At 43.7% G+C, this 23,976-nt stretch overlaps 2 protein-coding genes and 1 non-coding gene across 3 annotated transcripts; 2 read left to right on the top strand and 1 right to left on the bottom strand.

Annotated features, from left to right (window-relative positions):
• The first annotated feature begins 23 nt into the window (after positions 1-23).
• LOC109466485 (TBC1 domain family member 9B-like) lies at positions 24-10,048 on the top strand. Its single transcript, XM_019764206.1, has 9 exons — positions 24-502; positions 1,761-1,923; positions 2,621-2,776; positions 3,521-3,691; positions 4,419-7,202; positions 7,633-7,846; positions 8,289-8,407; positions 8,825-9,011; positions 9,279-10,048. The coding sequence occupies exons 1-9, from the start codon at positions 177-179 to the stop codon at positions 9,863-9,865; spliced, it is 4,707 nt and encodes a 1,568-aa protein (XP_019619765.1). The 5' UTR covers positions 24-176; the 3' UTR covers positions 9,866-10,048.
• A 3,830-nt stretch (positions 10,049-13,878) lies between these two features.
• Positions 13,879-17,893, bottom strand: LOC109466494 (retinal homeobox protein Rx1-like). Its single transcript, XM_019764218.1, has 5 exons — positions 17,607-17,893; positions 16,603-16,706; positions 16,009-16,149; positions 15,519-15,629; positions 13,879-15,026 (listed from the first exon to the last, which is right to left on the bottom strand). The coding sequence occupies exons 1-5, from the start codon at positions 17,671-17,673 to the stop codon at positions 14,604-14,606; spliced, it is 846 nt and encodes a 281-aa protein (XP_019619777.1). The 5' UTR covers positions 17,674-17,893; the 3' UTR covers positions 13,879-14,603.
• Positions 17,894-23,854: 5,961 nt separating this feature from the next.
• On the top strand, positions 23,855-23,928 carry Trnat-agu. The gene has a single exon. It is a non-coding gene; the product is annotated as a tRNA-Thr (tRNA).
• The last annotated feature ends 48 nt before the right edge of the window (positions 23,929-23,976 follow it).

Here is a 23,976-nt window from a genome sequence, read left to right as displayed (position 1 = left end):
AAAATCCCACCCGCAACACGTCCCGGACCTGCGCAGTGGCCTTCATCCGGGAGATTTCAAGATGGCCGTCAAAATATAGTCGTCGACAGAATTTTGTTGACTTTTGGCAAATATTAGATAATTTCCGCAAAAATGCGACTGTTTTAGACTGACAGGAGTCAGAAAAGGGAAACAAGATGTGGGTGAAGCCAGAAGAAGTCCTCCTGGCGAACGCCCTCTGGGTGACGGAGCGGGCAAACCCGTTTTTTCTGCTCCAGCGCAGAAAAGGCCACGGAGGTGGCGGGCTAACAGGGCTCCTGGTTGGAACCCTTGATACTGTACTTGATAACAACACTGCTCCTTACAGGATCTTACACCAGACGCCCACATCCGAGGTCTACTGGACTGTCGCTTGTGCTAAGTCTAAAAAGGACGTCTTCAAGGACTGGGAATGGCTGGAGCAAAACTTGATGCAGATTCTGGGAGAGTTCGAGGCCGAAGAGGACGTCACGGAATTTGTCCGGTGTGTATATAACGGTAATAACAGTACAGGGCTCGAAATTTTTTTCTACCTTCGCCAAGAATTGACGAAGGTTATGTTTTCCTGCCCGTGTGTGTGTCTGTCTGTGTGTCAACAGCATAACTCGAGAAAGCTTATATGGATTATCTTGATATTTGGTAGGTGGGTAGGTCGTGATGAGAGCTGGAAATGATTAGATTTTGGACCCCCTAGCGGCTTGTTATGGTACTGCAGCTCAACTTCCGGTTTTGATATCTCATGATCTAGACATGCTGGGGTAACGAAATTTTTTATTATTCATCAAAACATAACAAGGACAGTGTGGCGCTGTACTCAAGTTTATAACTTACATTAACAGCGCCACACAACAAAATACAATTAACATTTAAAATACACAAAGTTGACATACCAGTGCGCCATAGTCCCACCACCCTAAGGCATAAAAAATGTCAATGCTAACAAAGTTATTTGAAAAGATTTTGTTGAGCTGGAGTGGCTGTTAAGGATTACATGTTAACCACCTATACCTCATTGGCTTGAAATTCATTTTCATTGGCTTGAAAAACAATGATCTTAATTTTCTGACACTTAGATATTAACAGAATATGCTCCATACTAGTATACGTTTAACATCTTAACATACATCAACCTAAGAAATTATTTGGGTGCACTGGTGCACCCACGGACAAAAATTTGGGTGCACAGCTCCAAATTTGGATGCACTAAGGTGCACATGCACCCAGTATTTTGAGCCCAGCCCAATGGGTCCTGGACCTTTTGGCCTAATTAGTCGTTGCGCTGGTTGTGAGCTGACCTTCGAGTTATTCCTTTCTCCCTCTCTCAACCTCACCACTAGGAACACCAATAACACCAGAGGTCATCCACTAAGCCTGCAAACATTCTACTGTAAGACAGACACACATCACAGCAGCTACATACCACGTGCAATAACAGACTCGAACCTACTACCCACAGACATAGTCACATGTACTTCACTACCGAAATTCAAAATGGGACTGGCCTGACACATGGGCCTTCCCATATCTGAGTAAAATATACCATGCTAAGACGGCCATCACTTTTTTTTTTCACTTTTTTATCACTTTGTACAGATAGTTAAGTTTCGTTTCAAGCTGTTACGACCACCACCGACCATACTTTAGCCATGCACCTGGATCTCATCTGGACATTATACCCCAGAGAGGGTTTTGATCCAGTATTTATAAGACTGAGACTAAGAGTAGAAAGACTTGTGTTTCAGGTGCAAGATCGAGAGTTTGCTGGCAAACGATGTGGACGAGGAGAGCAGCAAGGAGGACAACGACACCAAACGCTTCCGGGAGGCGTCCGCCAAGTTCCAGAAGCTCTTCAGCATGCCGGAGGAGGAGAAGCTGGTGAACTACTACTCCTGTAGCTACTGGAAGGTACCTGGCGAATTTATTTACATGTTTGAGCTAAGTAGTTATGACGTGCCATCTTGCAACCTACCTGTTCTAAGGTAGCGTTTCTTGTGTTTTATACTTGTATAGTTAGATAACAAAGATAAATATTATGCCAACAGTTTTTGATATGTAAAAAGATTACTCAATTCAGCTTATGGCTGCAATGTACTTTTGACTCAATCAAAATGATCAAGTAAACCATCCATTCATTCATTAACTATCCATTCATTCATTAATGTGTTATACAGGAATGTGCCACTCTTTACTGTGTAACTTTTGATAGGCTATATGATAATAGTGTTAATGGCCCGCCCTTTCTCGGTGAATATGGTGTAATAAAGCCTTGTCAGTTGCTTTATTCGGTGGGTATAGCAACTCAGACAAGGCTTTTATCACACCATATTCACCGAGAAAGGGCGGGACATTAACCCTTAAAAAAAGTACTCAATTCTGCCCATTGCTGCCATGTACTTTTGACTCCATCAAAATGATCAAATAAACCATTCATTCATTCATTCATTCATTTATTCCATTATAACATATACATGTATTGAAGTTAGATTAGAATATTAGTTTATAGTTAAGTGTTACTTGCCATACATTGTATCCACTGCAATTGTTGGGCTTTAAACTTGACTCCATTCATTCATCCATTCATTCATTTATTCATTCATTCCAGGGGAGGGTGCCGCGGCAGGGTTGGATCTACCTTAGCATCAACCACCTGTGCTTCTACTCGTTCCTGATGGGGAAGGAGGCGAAACTGATCGTCCGCTGGACGGATGTGACCCAGCTGGACCGCAGCAACAGTATGGTTCTGCCGGAGGGCATCAAGGTATCTGTATTCGAATGAAAGCCCATCTTTGTTGGTAGAAATAATAGTGGCCCTGTGAAAAAAAAATACTAGTATACATGTATGGCCAAGTAGGGAAATGAACTTAGGAGATTCGAGGGCAAATCTCAGAGAAGAGAGGGAGTAGTGTAACGGGGAGTATATAGGCGACACTAACTACCCAGACAATGGGTCCTGGACCTTTTGGCCTGGTCGGTTAGTACGCTGGTTGTGTGCTTCTACTCGTTCCTGATGGGGAAGGAGGCAAAACTGATCGTCCGCTGGACGGATGTGACGCAGCTGGACCGCAGCAACAGTATGGTTCTGCCCGAGGGCATCAAGATATCTTCATCTGTGGGGGGCTCCGGAGGGGGGGATAGGTGCAAGGCAGCCCTAAAGGTATCTACTAACAGTGCCTGTATGGCCTGGGCAGGCAACTTATTCCATTCGCGTATAGAGCGGGGGAAAAAGAACAATCAAAGCCGTCAGAATGAGGTGGTATTTTGGGTCATGGCTGCCTCTGGGTGAGTTGAATATTGCTCCATGGGTATGTGTATGTGACCATGAATTATTTTGAAAAGTGTAGTCAGACGTGCTTCCCTCCTTTGATTGGCAGTATCTGTATCTGTATGGCCAGGATAACCGGGATAACTGTTTTTTGGCTTATCGTATTACCTGGATGTCTAACCATCACCAACGCATTTTGCACATCATTTGGTCATTTTGCCCATCATTTTGTACCTTCAGGTGTGCACGCGGGACGGGGCGCACCACTTCTCGATGTTCGTGCACCCGAACGAGACCTACGCTCTGATGGAACAGTTGGCTGACATGGCCATGAGGCAACTGCTGTCAGAGGAGGGCTTCGAGGAGGACCGCGAGCTGCCGCGACGGCTCAAGAAGCTCACACCGAAGAAGGTCTGTATCTGTATAACCACTCTTGGCGTAACACACCAGCTTCTGTATCTGTATAGCCGGTATAACCGCCCTTCGGCGTAACACACCAGCTTCTGTATCGGTATAGCCGGTATGACCGCCCTTCGGCGTAACACACCAGCTTCTGTATCGGTATAGCCGGTATGACCGCCCTTCGGCGTAACACACCAGCTTCGCAGGCATACGGCACAGCAGCAGCTGGCTATATTACACCGAACAACTTGTTACACTCAATCTTTGCACATTTTAATTGCAGGAGTTGTTTAAAGCTACCTAGTGATGATGCCCCAACTGTGCTTGGTGGAAATTTTTGAACACCTCAATTCTTGGTTGATAACTCTGATATTTGAAGGCATGACTGTTTCTTGTTCTTTTCTGGGCTGGTATCAGATAATTAGTGGTTGGTATATACCACCACCAGTTTATTAGTCTTTGTACATCACTTTGTCAATCACTTGAGATCTTTATTTGCAATCAGGTATAGATTCATGTGCAGATACATATTCATGTACAGATACAGATAATCAATTGAAATGGAAACTTCAACATACTAAGCTACAATGTACAATGTGGGCATGGTGGCCTTGAAAAGGTGCTAAGTGACTTAGGTGCACCTGTTCCACCATGCCCTGCATGTATAGTTATGTATGTGGTCAATTGTAATAAATAAATAAATAAACATACAATGTAATTCTTTAATTCATTCAAGGTTTCGCTGCTGAAGAGGGACCTGGATGCCCGGGCGAAGAGCGAGGCCTACAGAACTCTGTTCCGGCTCCCACTGACCGAGAAGCTCGACGGGCGCACGGAGTGCACGCTGTGGACGCCGTACAACAAGCGGCACATCTGGGGGATGCTCTACGTCTCCCCTAATTACCTCTGCTTCATGAGCCGCGTCGCTAACGAGGTCTCCCTCGTTATCCCCCTTCGTGACGTCTCCCTCGTCGAGAAGATCGAGAACTCCAACAGCCTGCTCCCGAACGCCGTGCACATCTCTACCAAGAGCAAGACGACGTTCCTCTTCGCCCAGCTGGCCGACCGAGACTTCCTGGTGGAGAGGATATCGGATTTCCTCTCGCAGACCGTCCACCGACAGTACAGCTCAGATAGCGTCAGCATCAACAGTAGCGGGAGCGGCGGGTCGGGAGCACGTTTGTCTGTGAGTTACAGCGACGGCAATGGCGGCGACAAGGAGTCTGCCACAGGTTCTGACAGGATCAGTGTCAGCCTTGGGAGCTCTCTCGGAGCGGAGAAGACAAGCATGAGCAGCTCACCTGCCGCCAACCAGCCTCTCACGATGGTGTTCTGCAGGAGGAACTCGAACGAAATCCCGCCCAAGGAGAAGATCAAGGAACACCTGTGGGAGATCCACTTCGCCGAGTACGGGAGGGGGGTGTCCATGTATCGCACGATCAAGACGCATGAGCTGGTGTTGCAAGGCATCCCGGATAGCCTGAGGGGGGAGCTGTGGCTGCTGTTTTCCGGCGCCATCAACGAGCTGCAGACACACCCGGGCTACTACCAGTCCCTCGTCGAGCAGAGTTTGGGGAAGTACACTATCGCCACGGACGAGATCGAGCGGGACTTGCACCGCTCGCTCCCCGAGCACCCGGCGTTCCAGTCCGACATCGGGATCGCGGCGCTGCGGCGCGTGCTCACGGCTTACGCCTTCCGTAACCCCAACATCGGCTACTGCCAGGCCATGAACATCGTCACCTCGGTCCTCCTGCTCTACGCCTCGGAAGAAGAGGCCTTCTGGCTGCTCGTGGCCCTCTGCGAGAGGCTCCTACCTGACTACTACAACACGAAGGTTGTCGGAGCGTTAGTGGACCAGGGCGTTTTCGAGGACTTAACACAAGAGTACCTCCCACAGCTGTACGACCGGTTAGACGAGCTGGGTGTGATCAGCATGATCTCACTCTCCTGGTTCCTCACCCTGTTCCTCAGCGTCATGCCTTTTAACAGCGCGGTCAGCATCATGGACGTGTTTTTCTTCGACGGCGCTCGAGTCATCTTCCAGCTGGCTCTCACCATCCTAGACAACAACACCACAAGCCTGCTAGACTGCAGGGATGACGGAGAGGCCATGCAGGCGCTGGGGGAATATCTCGACAACGTGACCAACCGGGACTCGACGTTCCCTTCCATCTCGAGCAGCAATTTCGCCTCAAAGTCGCACGAGTCATCCGTTGACGTGGGCGACCTCATCAAGGAGTCGTACCAGAAGTACTACTGGATCGCTTCGGACACCATCGACAAGATGCGCTTCAAGCACCGCCTGAAGGTGATCCAGGGACTGGAGGACAGCAACAAGAGGAACATCGTGCGCAGCGTCAGCTCGGACGTACCCTTCTCGAACGAAGAGATGGAGGAGCTCTACGACATCTTTAAAGAGGAGTACCTCAGCGCGTGTTACTGGGGGGCGGGCGTGTACAGCGATCCGTGGGAGAAACTCGACCCGTCGATCCCGTTCTACATGCAGCTGAAGGTGAACTTCGAGCAGTTCAAGACGCTATTCCTGGCGCTGTCCCCGTGGGGTGTCGGCATGCACGCGGACGCCATGGCCCTGCGCGCCTTCCGCGTCATGGACGTCAACTCGGACGGGATGGTCAACTTCAAGGAGTTCGCCTGGTGCCTGTACATGATGTGTAAGGCGGAGCTTCCGGACAGGCTGAAGCTGATCTATCGTCTCCACATTCCGCCTGCGCTGCTACCGACCGACCACCAGGACCAGGAGGAGGAGGAAGAACAGGAGAGAGATCCGGACTTCATCTCTCCGGAGGCGGAACCCGCGCTGGAAGCAACATCGTACTTCGAGGAAGACCTGTCGCCTCTGCACCTCCCAGGGAACCTTCCCAGACACGTGCAAGTCGTAGAGAGCTTGTCATCAACCCCCGCAAGCGAGGACACCCCTCCACGCAACTCTACGCCGGATCTGGAGAAGGATAACGGAGCATCGAGTGACTCCCAGTTTGAGGAAATCAGCATGCCAGATTCTACGGAGAACCAGGACAGCTCGTCAGACAAAGAAGGATCCCAGGAGATCGTGTCCGAATCCAAAACCATACCAAAAACTGAACAGCAGGCTAAGACAGATCCACCTAAACAAGCGCAGCCAAGTAAAACCACTGATGATAGCAGCACAGATGAGAACGCATCATCCGAAAAGCTCCACACGGCGCTCAAGACGAAAACTGCAGACTACAGGCTGAGCTTTGTGGAGGACGACGAGGACTATGACTTCTGCACGGAACTGGAGGACACCAAACCAAAAACACGGGACGACGATAAGAAAGCTGTTCAGCACCAAGGAGAGGTCACGGCAGAAAATGCTGTCCAGGACAGCACTGCTAGAAGAACAGAAGGTGCTGCCCAGGACAGCAAAGACGGCACAGCAGAGGGAAGTGATGTGCCGGTGGACAGCAGTGACAGCACATCGTGGGAGTTGGAGGGCGACGTCAATGTCAAATCACTTGAGGACAGCATGCAACAGGTATGTAAAAAGTCAACTGTAAAACTGTCAAAATTGGCTACCATGCATGCTTTTGTCATTACCTGACTGGTCAGACCCCTATAAAGAAGCTTCATAGCCAACATTGTGTAACACAGGGAGCAATATGCCTAAAAACAGTTACTCAAGCAGCTGGATATGATGACACTGACACTGACGAAAGGTAGTGGATGCTTCCTGAAACATCTGACCGTTTCCAAAATCATATCCAGTTGCTTGAATAACTGTTTTTGGCATATCTTATTACCTAGATCTCTTCACCAACAGGCTACAATACATTTACCAGATTTTTTTTCTTTCCTGTGTATACATTGTGTTGACTCTTACAGTACTTTTCCAATATATAACGTACACTTCAGCAAATCTGTCCCTCTAAATAACCTTTTTTATATCTACTTTTGTAATAATCTAGGTTTCCATAGCAACAGAAGAACCAGCACCAATCCCAGCATCCTCCTCTGCTGACCCGCAGCCTGAGTCTGGGTTACCTGAGGTCGTTGCCCCCCAGTGTTCCGGTGTTGCCATGGAGAAGGAGGAGGATGTGTTTGGGGAGGACGGGTCGACTGTGCTGATGCAGCCTGCTGAGGAGGGGCAGGCAAGCACACACAGTACTCCTGTCAGGAAAGGTATGTTAATGTTCATTCTGCAAAATAGACCAAATGCTTAATGAATTCTTAGAGAAAAGTTGTAATGCTGTGGACAAACTGAATACTATTAACTACTGTAGTATTTGCTGTGTATTTTACTAAGAAGAAACATATAGTATATGGTAAGGAATACTGCCTTGATCTCAGTTTGAAGAACTTTCCAAAATTTTTAACAATTTCTACACAAACAAAAAAGCTTTTATTGTCTACGTAGTTCAGTACTACCAATATTGTAGTATTTGCCTTTTATTATACTAGGAAAAAACACATTGCTGTATGGTAAGGAATACTGGCTTGCAGCTTATTGTGATTTGAACTTTCAGTTTCAAAGACACCACTTTGACACAATGCTCATTCATTGACTCATTGTTGAGTTACATGCATGCATGTTGGAGCTGCATTAGATGTTTTATGAATATAGCCCCAGGTAAGCAGCTGAGCTCCGGAGGAGAGAGCGACATCCACCGTTTCCTGAGGAAGTACAGACGGGAGAAGGAAGCTCTCAACATCGGCGTCAAGGACATTCCCAGAATGGACCAGGTAAAATTTCTCTTATTACTTGCTACAAAAATATTGTTTTGGGTGGCTGAGCTGTGGGTTTGTTTGTGTCCATTTGTTCGGATAGAGTAGGTTGACAGTACATGGGTGGTGAGTAGAGTGACAGAAGGTCAGACACAGGCAACAGATTGAACTCGTGTAGCCTAATGATAGAGAAATTTACAATGTAGAAGTCTTAGCCTCCACCGGGCCTTCCTACTGGGGTACAGATCATTCATAGAATTCAATAAAAAAAGAAGAATTGGACAAGGGAGTCCACAGGAAGTTTAAAGCCCCCTTGAAAGGGCAAATGAACTATACGGTCGCTTAACTCCTCTGGCTACATTTAGCTGTTTTTGTACTCGCATTGTTAGTACTATGGTGAAGACTATAGATGTTCAATTTTCCTGCCCCTCCCAGCCCCAGTTCATCCAGCTGTGGAAGACATTCTACGACATTTTCCGTGAGGATGAACACGAGCAGGAGTTGTACCACGCCATCGCGACTGTCGGGAAGCTGCTGCTGGAGCTCGGGGAAGTCGGGAGGTACTTCACGGGGAGCGAGAACAACTCTCCGCTAAACTCTCCAACTGCCGCAGCCAAAGCAGGTTTGTGATCTTATTCGCTGAGGCTTTTACTAATTTCCCCTGGGTAGCTGCACTTGGGATCTGCCTGATTTGCAAACCATTATGCCAGAAACAAGGGCTTGAAATAGTCTGTGCTTGGAATATCAGTCGGAAAATATTGTTGAAATAGCAAATGGTATGTAGAAGATGGAATGTGCACTTTGAACAATGTAAAAGGTGTTTTTGTGTTGAAAAAGCCATATTGCTAGACTTACTACTTATTCTATGATTCTGTGATTGTGTCTACAGTTGAAGAATCCATTCCAACAAAAGAGGTGACTACAGCAGAGCCTCCTAGCAGCAAGCCCGGTACTGCAGACAGCGCGCCTGGGCAAGTCGACGCATCGGACAACAAGGCTACAGAAGATGGCGCACAGAAAAGCAGGGGGACAGAGGACACCCCCGCCAAGACAGAGGCAGTGGAAGAGTCCACCCGTAACCAGGCAACAGACAAGACGTCCCCCGATAGTGCAATAGCGATGGTTAGCGAGGAAAGCGTCTCCTCGGGTCTCTCCGGCCTGAGCGCAACAAGCACCCAGGTCTCCGACATCTCCCACGATTCCATAGGGCAGGGGCCAGAGGTCAAACAGAAGGTCAGAGGTCATCAGCTGACCCCACAGGGGTCAAAGGAGTTGCCGACCTCCCCGTGCGGCGATTGGTCGATCACGTTTGAACAGTTTCTGGCCTCGATGCTCACGGAGTCGGAGCTAGTGAGGTATTTTGAGACGCCGGTGGACGTTTTTGCGGTTGTCGATAGATACAGGAAGAGGAAAATGATAGAGAGGCAGTTCAGTACTTCCAGTTTTTCAAGTCAGAGCGGGTCACAAACGTTGTAGGTTATAGTAGGATTTAAAAAAAGACAGAATTTTCTTAGAAGGGATAGACTCTGTATTGGTGTGCTGCAAGCTTCTACCATAGACTGAAAGGGAGGACAACATAGCAAAAACAAAACATCATTCAGCTTATTTTGTTCTCTAAAGTGGTCAAAGAAGCAAAGCAATTCTAGGCAATTTTCTACACCATTGCAAAAAATGCAACACTATGTAGAGAACCTAGAGAGTTGCTGGAATGTTTCAAGGCCAAGAAAAGAGTCTGAACAGAACCAACTCATCTATACATAGTCACATATACATCTACCATAGCAGACCAGACTTGTGTGACATAGGACAGCTTCAGTGGACCATCAGGGTATAGTGCAAGATAGCTCAGATAGTAGAGCAGTCTTGCATTGTGAGCCAGGGTCCTAGGTTTGAGTCCTGGTCCTGTACCATATTCCATAGTTGTGTTTTTTCCACTTTCGGTAGCTCACAACTTTTCACTTTATGATAATTCCCTTGTGAGCTCATCTATACTGTAAGTAAGTCTTTCTGGCCAATGGGGAGAGGTCAGGGCAAAGAGGTTTAAAATCAAAAGGCTCTTGTATTTAACCTTCTTGGTCAGGGTCAGACCATAGTTTGGTGCTTTGGATTTCCGTGAGGTCCTAGAATTAGAAGTGGACTACTTAAATATTGCTGCACTCCATGATGTAAATTCTGTAGTACTTTTTTGAGAAAAGTGCTGGACTTTTGTTTGGGAAATTTTCCAGAAAGTCGTGGGAGCAAAAATCTACAAATAAGGGACATTCCAGACTTTAAAAAAAAGGGGAAAAGTCATGTTTTAAAGACTTGGGTTTTGACTATAGAATCTTAGAAAAGAATGAGAGCATTTTATGATTGGTGCAAAAAGGATAGTATTACCGGATATTATACAAGCTACATGAGTAATACAATAATTATATCAAAAGGGATATTTAGACTTAGTTGAAACAATTTTGTCATAATTTTGGGAAAACTGGATAATTCCAATGGGCCACAAACTCACAGTAGCAAATATTCTGCAATTAGCTCTTTGTAAAGTAAATCTTTGTCAGCTTTTTTTATCCCGCAAAACTTCTCTTTAACTGAAAGCGCCAAGCCGGTACCATGGTATGCCATAGAATCTGTAAAAACATTACTTATAAGCAGTTGCAATACAGGCAAATCAATTTATCATACAGAATATGAATAAAGAAATGTAAAATTACAGAATAGAAGAATGTTGCAGCAAATATAAATGGGCTTGTAATTTGAAGTGGACTACGTTAAGTAAAAAATGTACTGTAATGTACTGTAATTCCTGATTTGTTCACTGTACTGATAAGTTCACTGTTTTCACTATTGCTTCTGTACAGTGAACTTATCATTACAGTTAACATATAATTCCTGTACTTTCTTTTTCCTGCACCTGTCACCACCGTGAACATATAGTTGCGTGAACATGTCCATTTTTCTCAGACCGTGAAATTTTGCTACCGTGAACATAAAGTGAATTACAGTATTAAGTTTGGGAGAGGGAATTTGAAATGTGTTTACGGTAACATATGACAAGAAAAGATTTAAACTTTTGCAAGCTTAAACCACAACAGCTTATATAATACTCAGTATGAATCCATGCAAGTATGAGTTCATGAGAAAGCCAAAAGCTATAGTGCAAGCAAACTCAAGCATTGCATTTACTTTTAAACACATACATAATATACACATGTATCTTATTCATTATTACTTATGCGTATAAAAGTATTGTTTTGGGCGGCTAAGTTTAATCTCCAAGCAGATCCTACGGTGGCAAGACAGTGTCCAGATGATTCTTTAAAGTTATGGGTGTATGGAAAAAGGGGAATGCATCAAAGAAAAAGAAGAACTAGCTTTGTGCTACATACAGTCAAATCTGTACAAGTGGCCACCTCTACATAATGACCACCTGGTCAATGAAACCCTTTTTTCGTGGACCACCTAGAGCAGATTTTATGAATCCCCAGAGTGGTCTTCTTGCGCAGTGTGGACCACCTACACCAGATTTTATAAGTCCCCAGAGTAGTCTTCTTGGGCAGTGTTGGCTGTAGATATAAAGTTAATTTCTATACAATACGCCAAAAAGCAGTTACTCAAGCAACTGGATAAAATATGATTTTGGAAACATATCCAGTTGCTTGAGTAACTGCTTTAAGGCATATCGTATTACCTGGGTGTCTAACCTTCATTGACGTAATTTCTATACAGTGTCTACTTTTTTTTGTAGGTCAGATTTATTAATTACAAAAATCATTATCTTAAGATGTATTCTGAGTCAACACATAAACTTAAGGCATTTCTCTGTAAGTGTTAGCCGTGTGTGTGCCTGTGTACAGGCCCTTGTAAATAGCCAACAGTCCTCTGTATCAGAGACTAATGCTACATTATAACAGTCAGTTACACGTGTTGCTTCCAAGTGCAGTGCATTTGTAAGATTGAACTACTGTAAATGCATTTACTTTCGTGATAGGAGGAAAAGGGAGGTTTTGGTAGTGTTTTAAGTTCCGGGTTGGAACAATTTTGTAGTACAGTAGAGATACAAAACACATAATATTCACTGTGTCATGATTCCACATAAAGAGAAAATTGCAATGCAAAAATCTCAAAAAGAAAACCACTGCGAAACTTGTCACAATTTGCAGTACCAGGGTCACGTAAGGACATCATTAGAGAGAAGGTCTCATTGATTCTCCATTAATCTGAAACCAAGGCCAAATAAAATTAGTTTATAATGTGACAAGCACAGCTAAATATCATCAATATCCATCAAAACAGCATCAGTTGTAGTTCATACCATCTCTACCAAGGCCATGTATATTGCCATAAGGACTAATTTGTTAAATGACTACTGCATAGCATTTTGATTTCTTTGCTTGACGTTATCTAAGTCAGTTGTCCGAAACATTACATGCTGCAATTTTTCAGTACATATGTTATGCTATATTGAATTGTTATACAAGGGCAAATTTCCTCAGTGCTGAATTTTATCTTTCACCATACATGTATAATTTATACACAGCAAGTACAGAGACATCCAGACACTTAGACTTTCAAACATGTAAATGCTACTGGTATGGCTACAGTATGTACTAGAGTATGCATGTATGCTGGAATATGTATGTATGCATGTATGCTGGAATATTATGATAGCAATATAGTAATATTATGGCAATGTCATGATATTGCTAGGCATGTATATTAATCAAGCTCTTACTTCTGCATTTTACCACATTTTACCATGTTATGTTACACATACATGTATTAGTGAGGTTACAATATACAAATAGTCATTTGCAGGTATTCTTGTATCTTCTTTTGTCGTCCTCAACTTACGTAATGCATGACGCTTTTCAAGTAGCTACAAGTGCCATTTGGCTTTGCTTAAGTGTGTTGGGTTCTATCATGAAAGTCCATCTGTGTTGGTAGTTACTTGTACATGTTTAGAGTTAAAACATTAGATCCAACACAAAAAGACCTTCTACCAGATCATCTACCAGATATCTTTGACCCAGTGTTGACAGTGTCACACTTCAAAGAAGCCATGTGACAAGCTTCACTGGGTCAGTCTACTGAGGAAGACCAGAGTGACTGGTTGAAAGCTCTAGGTGAGAGAACTTTTTGTGTTGGATCGAAAGTTTTAACATGTGTTGGGTTCTTTTATATGTGGAGAGATTTGATGCCATAACCTCCTTTGCTTGCAGATATTCCCCACCATGAATATAAAATATACTAGTAGATGATTTTATTGTATGTGACTTTGTTATGAAGATTGTAATCACATGTTACAGATAATAAATTCAGACATGTTACCATTGATATAGTATGACATTTTTGGTGGTTTGCAAAGATTATGTCTTAAATGTTGGTTGGGGGGCACTCTTCGGCATCTGTTGAAGTAGGAAGTTTTTTCTTTGAATTACTTCTTCTCTTTTTTTACTAGTATACTCTGCCCCTACTTAATCTGTGGTGGACATATTTGTTGCTTAACGTTCGCTGTGCTTTCCATGATTCTCAAAAGCTGCTTTAATAATGACAATGGTGTCTTTTCTAGCAAAAAGTGAAAATGCAGACTTTATATCATAGAACATTGACATTTATTTGAAAACGATAACTGAGAAGAGCCAACTTGTTGTACAATTGTAAACAGCTATATGGTACTTTGCATTGGTGTAGTTACAACCAGAACATTTTGTGCAATCTTTACTACAAAAATATTGTTATTATCCAGACTTCAAATCTGCTTGTAACTATGGTGGAAATACAATAAATAGTAATAAGAAGAAGCTGGTGTGTTTTTTATTAGATGTTTTAATGCATATAAAGTATGTAGGGCGCAATTTGGACTAACCAGGCATGTGAGCCCCTTTCCCAGTAAAACTTGAAAGAATGTTCAAGAACTTGAAGATTGTATAACTTACAACATTAATACAACGCAACTTGTCATAAAAAAAACATAGATTGTATAACTTACAACATAATACAAATGCAACTAAATGTGTCTTAAACACAACATAATACAACAACGCAACTTGTCATAAAAAACCATAGCATAGATCCTTTTACTATGTACAAAATATTTACAGTCTCATAAACAAACCTATTTTTACATGTCACAAATCTTTGAACAAACTTCAAACAAAAGCAGACCGGCTATACTTAGTCCTAAAAATGGTAGATACTACCACAAGATTGTCCGTAACTTTTTCTAGTATGATGACGGGATGGGATGGTATTTCTCCGGCATTACCACTGTTCTGTTGTACTCCCGGATGTCGTCTGTGCCCACATGGTCTGTGTAGTACCAGTGTACTGTTGTTGTCGCTCCTGGATTCATGAAAGACATGCTTGGCAGATACTGGAGTGGCGCTTCCACGTACCCCGGTGTGCCCTGCTCAACTGGAGACTTCACGCTGCAGTCCTGCTCACTCTTGCTAGGTGGCGTCGCTGTACTGCACTTGGAGTTGTTGTTGTTGCTGTCTGGTGACCTGGGGTGGTGGAGTGGGGATGTGGCAGCTGTGGATGGGTTTGCTGTTGTAGACAGGTCCAAAGGGCAGCTTGGGACGGGCTTCATGGTCTGGCGTTTCCGGTTGCTCATGGGCTCCTTGGCTGCCATGACCTCAGTGATAACCTGGAAGAACATATTTCGATTAGCTTTGTCATTAAATGCATAACCGAAGTAACCAACTCAATACGGTCACTACTACTGTGTAATAAGAACATCTTTACGTTATAACCACCTTTTGGAAATTGCAAAATTGGATTTTTACCATTTGAAATTAAGTGCTTATAGTGACTGTCAGTAGCAGTCCATAGACCAGATTTTATTAGCCACCTCTTGTAGCCTCTACCAGGCTTCAGAGGCGGCTGGAAAGAGTAGAAATTAGCCAAATAGAGAGATGACATGCCAGAGGAGTTGGTCCGTCAGAGAGTACTCAGTTTCCAGCCACCTCCTGAAGCCTGGTAGGGGCTATAATTTGTATAAACACCTCTTCAGCAATTTTGACACAGTGACTGCACTTGCTTCCAACATCCAGGGTGATGTGGAAATGCCAATAAAAATTATATCTATAAGATAGCGCTCTTACACATAAAATATGATTATGTCAGAATGGTAACCCACCTTCTGCATGTAGTCATCAGCGATGAGCTGTGGACCCTGCGTCCGGTGAGGCATGCTGGCCAGCGCAGCGCCAACTCTTCTGTCTCGGCTACGGCGGTTCTGGAACCACGTCTGATCAGGGGAAATGAAAACAACAATTGATAAATAAGCTGAACAACAGATCTCGCAGATTCCATAGTTCCATCCTGTCAACTTTTAGGTCAAGTTTCTTCTACTTGTAAATTGTAATACTAATAGAGATACTGTTGAAACTTGAATGATAACAAAAAATACATTAATGTCTCGGCTAGTTATCTATGTTGTGTATTGTATCACCTACTAGTAATAAACGCAAGAAAATAGTAGGAAAGTATTAGACAAAGACATTACTGTTGGACTAAGCTAATAAAGTGTCTCTTGCCTCTGATGGAAATCTCTGAAACAACGCCTCCTAGCAAATATGACATGAATTGCACTGTGGCGTTCAGAGCTAACAGAAACTGTTTCTCACCTGAACTTGCTTGGAGCCGACTCCCACGTAAGTCGCGATGACGTTCTTCTGCGCGGAGTCCGGCATCTTGGTGGCCTGATAAACGCCCTCTAGCAGCTGTACCTGGTGAGGCATGTAGGCGTTCTTCCTGTTCCTGCCCACCTGTGGCATACATAGTAACAGTGTAAATGAATGAATGAAAACCTTTATTGCATGATTGTACACACATGCCCAAATTAATTATAGGTCACAATAAAAGAATGGAATACAGATAACATTACATACGTTTGCACACATCGTTAAGTACACATAGCTACTACTAGTATTAAGTAAATTCTTAAGTTTCTTCTCGTCTTAGTAATGGGAAAAAGGTAAGAAAAGACTCTGAGCTAAATTGTAACACAAGCACAAACATGCCTGCCTCTAGCATCAGATCAATATCCTGACCGTGAGGATTCTTTTTATAAGGTATTTATGATTTATATCCTTGAATCTTTGACACTGACGACTGCATAGTGATCAATGAGACATTTTGAGTAATATTTATTTGTGCTCCTGTTACTAGTACTAGTATGCCATTGGAAATAAAAACTTAAATCTGAATCTCATTCTGACCTGCTGGGGTTTCTTCCTCTGGGGAACCGGAGGCTGCAGTACCGACGGCGGGAGATAGGCGTCCTCGTGGTAACCGGACTGTGCGTGGTACACGTTCCAGTCGTCTAGAATCAAACATAACAACAGGTTAGAGCGTATTCAGATTATGATAATTCCTCTACAAACCAAATTATACAACTTCAATGTCAAATTGTATACAAATAACATGTTAATTGCAATTTGCATGCACTTTTTCGTTTCGCCGCCAGGTGTCGCTGCTACCACGTAACAAGGCTTTAGAATACCGGCGGCACTTCTAAGAATAAGCTGAGCAGCTGACCTCAGTCGGGGTCCGACATCTTAATCATGAAAGTCATAATTACTGACAGCTTAGGCTAGGTACTACCCAAGTCTTTTTCCAACTCTTTGCTATGTTATAACTGAAGCAAATACAATTGCTGAACTGAAATAATAGATAAAATTGCTTATCGCAAAACAACTAGTTCTTTCCCTGTTGCGACTTTTATATCACATGGGAAACATGAGATTACATTTTGTCACATCGGCGTTCTATTTGCAGAAATCATTTTTCGTGGACGTGCTAATTTCTGGCCGGACATGTTATGCCATATGCGGCTGACAAGCAACTCAAATCAAATTTTTATCTCACAGAATATTTTCAAATCTCAGGACTTTTCTATCATGACTTTACTGAAGCCATAATTTCAACGAATACCTATAATCGTATAGTAATAGTAAATTGGTTCAAATGTAGTAGTTCAAATAAGGAAAATCGTTATATCCATGCAGATCTTTTCGTGGTTGCACTGACAGTATGAAATTTGGCATGGCAAGACAGTCTCCTTGAAATCATACGCGAAAAATAAGATACCAGTACAAAAAAGAAAACCCCATAGAAACACATTTGAAAACATGTGAAAAGATAAGCTGAGCGCTGAAGCCTAAACCTCTGCTTGGAGAGTAGGAAATCGGACAGTAAAGTAAAAAAAGAAATAACGACTTACTCATGATCTCTTGCGGCTCCTGTTTGAAAGTGTTGATCATCTCTGGTGGTCTGGCCGTGCACAGCATCTTCAGTCTCTCAAAATCCGTAAAATCCCGAATAAAAACTTCCCAAGGCGACACAGAAAAACCTTCCTCAACTTACTATACAGTCGATCTAAGCAAGGAAAGTTTTCAGTCCAAACACTTGAAAGCGCGTGTTTGACAAGAGAAAGTTTCAGTTGTGAGAGCGGCTGAAAAGCAAACGATCTTATCTGGAGAGAGACCGAGCTCGAAGTGGCATGTACAACCGTCACTATCAGACTGACTGGTCTTCTGTTTGCCCTGACAGCTTATATCCCCACCCCTGTCACCCACGTCACCGCATAGGCCATTGTCATGTGCTAGCCGCGGCCGCCTTTGCTATTCATAAGTCGGCGGCATCGGGAAGGGACCCGCGGCCTGGGAAAGTTGTAGCCTCATAATTTCTGAAAGCCGGTCATCATCATGACAATGGCGGTGGGGCTTTGATAGTGCGCTTGGCGTTGTCGCCCCCTGTAGCGACGCGCGCGTGTACTTACTACTAACCGCCGCCGCCGGCTTGGGTCTCCGTGTAAAGGTGTTTATACAAACCAATCCGAGTTTGAAAAGACGCGGCGAAATGAAAACTGTTGTGGAGGCGTAACAAAGAAAACTTCCCGTTGTCTGGGAGGAAGTGTTTGAAGAATTCGAAGGGAAAAAGTGCCGACGCTAGGGCTTGGGTACACTCCAAGCAGAGGTTTGGGTTGTACTAAAATTAGCCTCCACCAGGCCTTTCTACGGATCGTAGAATTCGGGAGAGAAAAAAATTGGCCAAGGGAGTCCGGCCGCGGGGAGGTTGTTTCTTTCCCTCCGTCCAGTCAAACCTACAAGGCGGCCAAAATCCCCTGGCAAATATTCTCCTATATATAGCCAGCGTAGTTAGTCTGGTAGAGACTAGGCTTGGGTACTCTCCAATCAGAGGTTTGGATTTTGGCTTATTTTGGGCGTGTTTTTAGGCTTTTTAATCGGGCTTCTGTTGTTTTTTTTTGCACTGGAATACATATATATATTTTTTTATTTAATTACGGGCTTGCGTGAAAAAAGATTCCAGAGCAAAAAAGAAACCCCGACTAGGCGTGTGACCGGAGCGTTTTCGTCGAGATTTGTTTCTTTTTGTCTACTTTTGCATGGCCTCTGTGTGTTTTACATCGTTCTATCGTTATTTTAGGGACGCGTGATTGCCGTGGGAAGGGTGACTTGTTTTGTCTTGCCTGTATCGTGTTTAGTTTTCACCAGACTATCATTAAACAAGGTGGGCTGAAAAATTATTAATATAATCCAGCAAAATCGTTTAGCCATGAGTTCACTTGGCCAGTACTAGTTTCAATTACTCTCCAAGCAGAGGTTGTGGGGAATGATCGTTAGCTTTTTATATGTGGCCGTTTTTTTTGTCCTGTTCCCGTCGGTGGCTAATGGAGCTTCTCTGGCTAATGGATACTGTCTGGCCAATTTGCTACTGTCTTTTTGCCACCGAGAGGGATCTGCTTGGAGATTAAGTTTCAATAGGAAATAACTACCTTACCACGGCTCAATCCACTGGCCAAGTTTTAACCTTTTATTGTCGAATTCTACTATTCAAAACACTCGCGTCAGGGCGCATTCGTCGCATGATTTTTATTTAGCCCAGTGGGGCAAAATTTTAAAATGTACAATAAATGTCTTCATTCCGAAGTTCATTATGATTTGGGGCCAATTTGATGGTGTAGCAGACAGAATCAAACGCTAAGACTACCTTTTGTATTACACGTCAGTCTGTACGACAAGTGTACAACAATTATCCTTCCATCGTACGACAAATATGCCCGCGCCTTTATGACCTTTATGTATACTGAGCCCGTGGAGTTTCTGAAGGAAGTTGTACATCATACTACACCTGCATGTTTAACCAGTTTTGTCAGATCCCTCATCCACACACCCCCTTCTTTCATCTCTAAACAGCAACAAGACGTTAAGAAGATTATAACTTCCCACTCCGCAATCTCGCCCCCGCAAATTTGCATAATCTTGTTGTGGCGGTTATCACTACACCATCACAGATGTACCAGCACAGTGCCGCTGGGAAGACCTAGCCAACCACTACTCAAGAAAACATTTCTTCAGAAAATGTGTGAAATAACGTTTCGGGGGACATGGAATTCAGATATTACATCGAAAATTTTATCACCTTGACATATGTCGACAAAACAAAGGCAAGGGTCGGTTGAGTAGCCGGAAACACATTTTTCTACTAAATTCTAGACCCAAAAAGCTGCCAAGCTGCCAAACTTGTAAAGGCTGGATAAGTGGTCGCAATCCAAGAACATACTAGTACTAGTAATCAGGGGAAAGAAATCGAATTTGATTAGCTCCGGGGATTAGAGACTAGTGCCCTGCACTGCAGTAGCTAGGTCATAGCCTCTACCAGGCTTCTGGAGGCGGCTAGGAAGAGTACAAATTGGTCAAAAAGAGATCTAGAGATAATATGCCAGGGGAGTTGGTCCGCTATAGAGTGCAGTTTTCGAGTGTGGCAAATGTACTCTTTCAGCGGACGAACTCCGGCATGTTATTAGTACATTTGTATCTGTTTAGACCATTTGAACTCTTTCCAGCCGCCCCCGAAGCCTGGTAGAGGCTATGACCTACCACAGCTACTGTAGGGTACTAATCTCTAATCCCCGTAGCTAATTAAATTGGATTTCGTTCCCCTGATTATGTTATTGGATTGCGAGCACTTATCCACACCCTGTACTAGTTTGGCAGGCTTACAAGTTTGCCCTTTCATTGCTTATTAGATCTAACAAAAACTATACATTGTATTATAATGTCCTTGGGTTTAGGAAAAATGTGTTTCCGGCTACTCAACTGACCCTGTTTTTTTTGTCGACCTATGGCAAGGTCATAAAATCTGAATTCCAAATCCTTTGAAACGTTTTTTCACGCATTTGCCAAAGAAATCCACCCCACCCCCTCTTAGTAGAAGCACTTCTAGTTCTACTCCTTCCTTGAGTTTAATAGAAAATCAGATTTTCTAACTCCATGCTCGTTCCAATCGTCTTTCCGGCTAGACAGCGCGACAACAAAATATTAAACCCAAGACTACAATGATCACAATTTCATCGGCAGTTTGTATCTGTATGACTACCGGCATCAATTCATATAGGACATACATGTACTAGTAGTTTTGAGCCCTGTGTTTACATAAATGTAACATTATTTTTTCCGGGAGAAAAGAATTAAATGAAAATGAGAGTGTGGCTGATGTGTACAAATCCTGACTTTTAAAACTGTGTTTTGACTATAGTCGAATTTTTATAGAACACTTTGTCTGTCAACACTGCAAATATCACACCCCTACAACCTTATGTGATTGTGATGTACTAAGCGATTTGTTGTTTTTCATGCACAAACATTCGCTCCTTCCTCGACTCTGTTACGTTAGGAAAATACAACAACTTTCCCAAATAGTCGTGGGAATACGGCGGGAAAATTCCACAGTCGGCGTCCACGTACTGGTATCTGCTGTTTTTGCATTGGCATGTACGAGTTTTCTTTCTGCGGAGGCGGGGCATCAAAGCGGCCGCCCGGTCGCACCTGCGGCGAACGTTGATTGTCGTTGTTTTAACCATTGTTCGGGTTGTTGTCGCCTGCTAGGGACACGACGCTTCTGGGGACATCAGAAGGGCCGACAAGTCTGGCACCTGTCTTGTCGTGACGCGACTGTGGCCAGGCGCCAACATCAAACTTGGGGAGCGACAAACTAGTCTGTATCTGTATCGGTATAGCCGATATAACCGCCCTTCGGCGTAACACACCAGCTTCGCAGGCACGCGGCGCGGCGGCAGCTAGCTATATGACACCGAACTCCACCAGACTCCTTTGCAGGCTGAATAAAAAGTAGAAATCGGCCTAAAAAGGGGATTTAATTGGCCAGAGGAGTTGACCTTTTAGTTTTAGCGGACCAACTCCCTAGGCCCTCGGCATGCTATCTCTCTATTTGGCCGATTTCTACTCTTTCCAGCCGCCTCCCGAAGCCTGGTAGAGGCTGGCAGCAAACTGCATGTACTCCTTTATTTTGTCCGATGTAAACGGGGCCTAGGCGGACCAACTCCCCCGGCATGTTATCTGTCTACTTGGTCAATTTCTAGCCTCTATCAGGCTTTAGGAGGAGGCTGGGAAAGAATAGAAATTGGCCAAAAAGAGAGATAACATGCAGAGGGAGTTGGCAAAATGTACTCTCTAGTGGACCAATGTTATCTCTCTATTTGGCCCTTTCCAACCGCTTCACGAAGCCTGGTAGAGGCTACAAAATATAGGGAGAATGGTTGTCCAGGGGGGGGGGGCTCGTCACTGAATGACATCCAGTAAATTTCTAGCGGGGACCAATCAGGGGCTGCTGAATAAATTGAATAATTTATCAGGGCCCACGGACGCGGTTCTTTCACTTGTAAAGTAGACAATTACCACCGAGCCGGTGGCACACGATGGGCGAAAACATGTATTTCACACCCATTGTACGTCGACATAAAGCGCTTATACATTACAAACAGAACTTTCGTAGGACTGCCATTACTTTAGTTTGCAGCATGTGTATTGAGAACGAGTATCTTCATAATTCTGCTGGCTGTTTGTAGAAAAACGGCACAATAAAACAGTTTTCAATACCAACACGACTTAGCAGATAACACGTAATGAAGCCCACTTTTTACGCAGATTGTAGCACTACGTAATGTTACACAAACTAACAGTAGATGTTTTAAGGAATTCACAGAAATGACAATGATAGATAATGTAACGCATACTAGTATACATTATACAGCACAAAATAAAGAGTAACAGTAATGTAGTCGTCTTTGGTCGGGTATGGCAAGTTATAGTACGTACATGTATCGGTTCAATCTTTAACGGGTAAGTTGACAGCAACAAGCAAGATGCATAGGTTCTATTACTTTTGTAGCTCACTACTTGCGTCTAGATTTGGGACGAACCCATGTTACTTCTCGCCGCAGTTTTTCATGTAGTGGTTACTTCGACAGCCTTTCCGCTGACGCAAACATACTAGTTTGAGGTTCCACAGTTCTTACAACGTTAGCGCTTGAAGTGGTGTTTTCCAAGTTTGTTGGTCTGGTGATGTTGTCTTTGTTGGCTTGTTGTCTGTCATTTCCCTCCATTTTTATGTTTGGCGGCCCGTCTTCGATGGGTTGGGTTTGCTTCACCAAGGACATTATTGGGTTCACAAATGTCGGCTTCGCTAAGATCCGTTTCTTCCCGTACGTAGTGGTCGCTCCATTAGCGCTAGTGCAGCCACATTTGAATGTGTAAAACTTAATGCCTACAGTCCCGTTTTGATTCGTTCATCAAAGTAGATTTTACTAAGGTATGACTTTACTAACTGATTGTGGAAGTACTAGTACTTAGTACTGATGTAAACAAGAAACAATATACGCGCTCTGGTTGAGTTCATGGCATTTGAAACAAGGTGCTAATAGCCGCTAGTCTGTGACGCGTCAGCAGCCCTCTGATTGGTCCCCGCTAGAAATCTACTGGATGTCATATAGTGTACGACGGGGGGGGGGGGGGTGGCCTTTGTAGAGTTTACATTGAATCCACAATGGATGACGAGATCACTTTCACATGGGCTAAAGTTCATACACAAACACCTTTATTTTCAAAAGTTTGTCTGAAATCTCTGATTTTTATAGATAGTCCCTCGGCTTCCTGTCCCGGCCAGTCATTTCCTATGTCTGACCTTTTTGCTATGTCATTCTGCCTGTCAATCCACCCACATGCTGTCAACCTACTTTGTCTGCACAAACGTACACACTGCGGCACAGCCCAGCCACAGTAAACAATACTTCAGAACCCGGAAGTAAGAAAAAAATAACGTTGAGCGTTATATTCGTGTATTGTAGATATATGCATAAATAATGACGGAATTTCGTTTAGAAAAACAATATATTACATCTGTATGATCATGTCCTTGATTACTAGTACATGATGATACACATTTACTAGTATTATGTTCCAAAGGTGTCATTTTGCAATTGTGTATTAATAAAATTTCACTTCGACCGCTAGACTGTCTTTTTTCTGTCGCCATAGCATTGAAAAAGTCATCAAAAACCTTTTTTTAGGCAGCAAAAAATGCAATTGGCTTGACAGTGAACAAGTATTGAAATTCCAGTCGCCAAATTAGCGCCCCGCGACACAACCAGCCGCCATAGCTCAGTTGGTTAGAGCGCTGGTCTAGTAAACCAGAGGTCATGAGTTCAAATCTCATTGGTGGCTACCTTTTTCCTTTTCTTTCTTCCTGTTGTTTTTACTTCATAATCTTTC

Source organism: Branchiostoma belcheri, unplaced genomic scaffold (genome assembly GCF_001625305.1).
Source record: "Branchiostoma belcheri isolate BF01 breed outbred unplaced genomic scaffold, Haploidv18h27 scaffold168, whole genome shotgun sequence".
Classification (NCBI taxonomy): domain Eukaryota; kingdom Metazoa; phylum Chordata; class Leptocardii; order Amphioxiformes; family Branchiostomatidae; genus Branchiostoma; species Branchiostoma belcheri.
The sequence above is the reverse complement of the archived record's forward strand: the minus strand, read 5'-3'. Positions and strand labels throughout refer to the sequence as shown.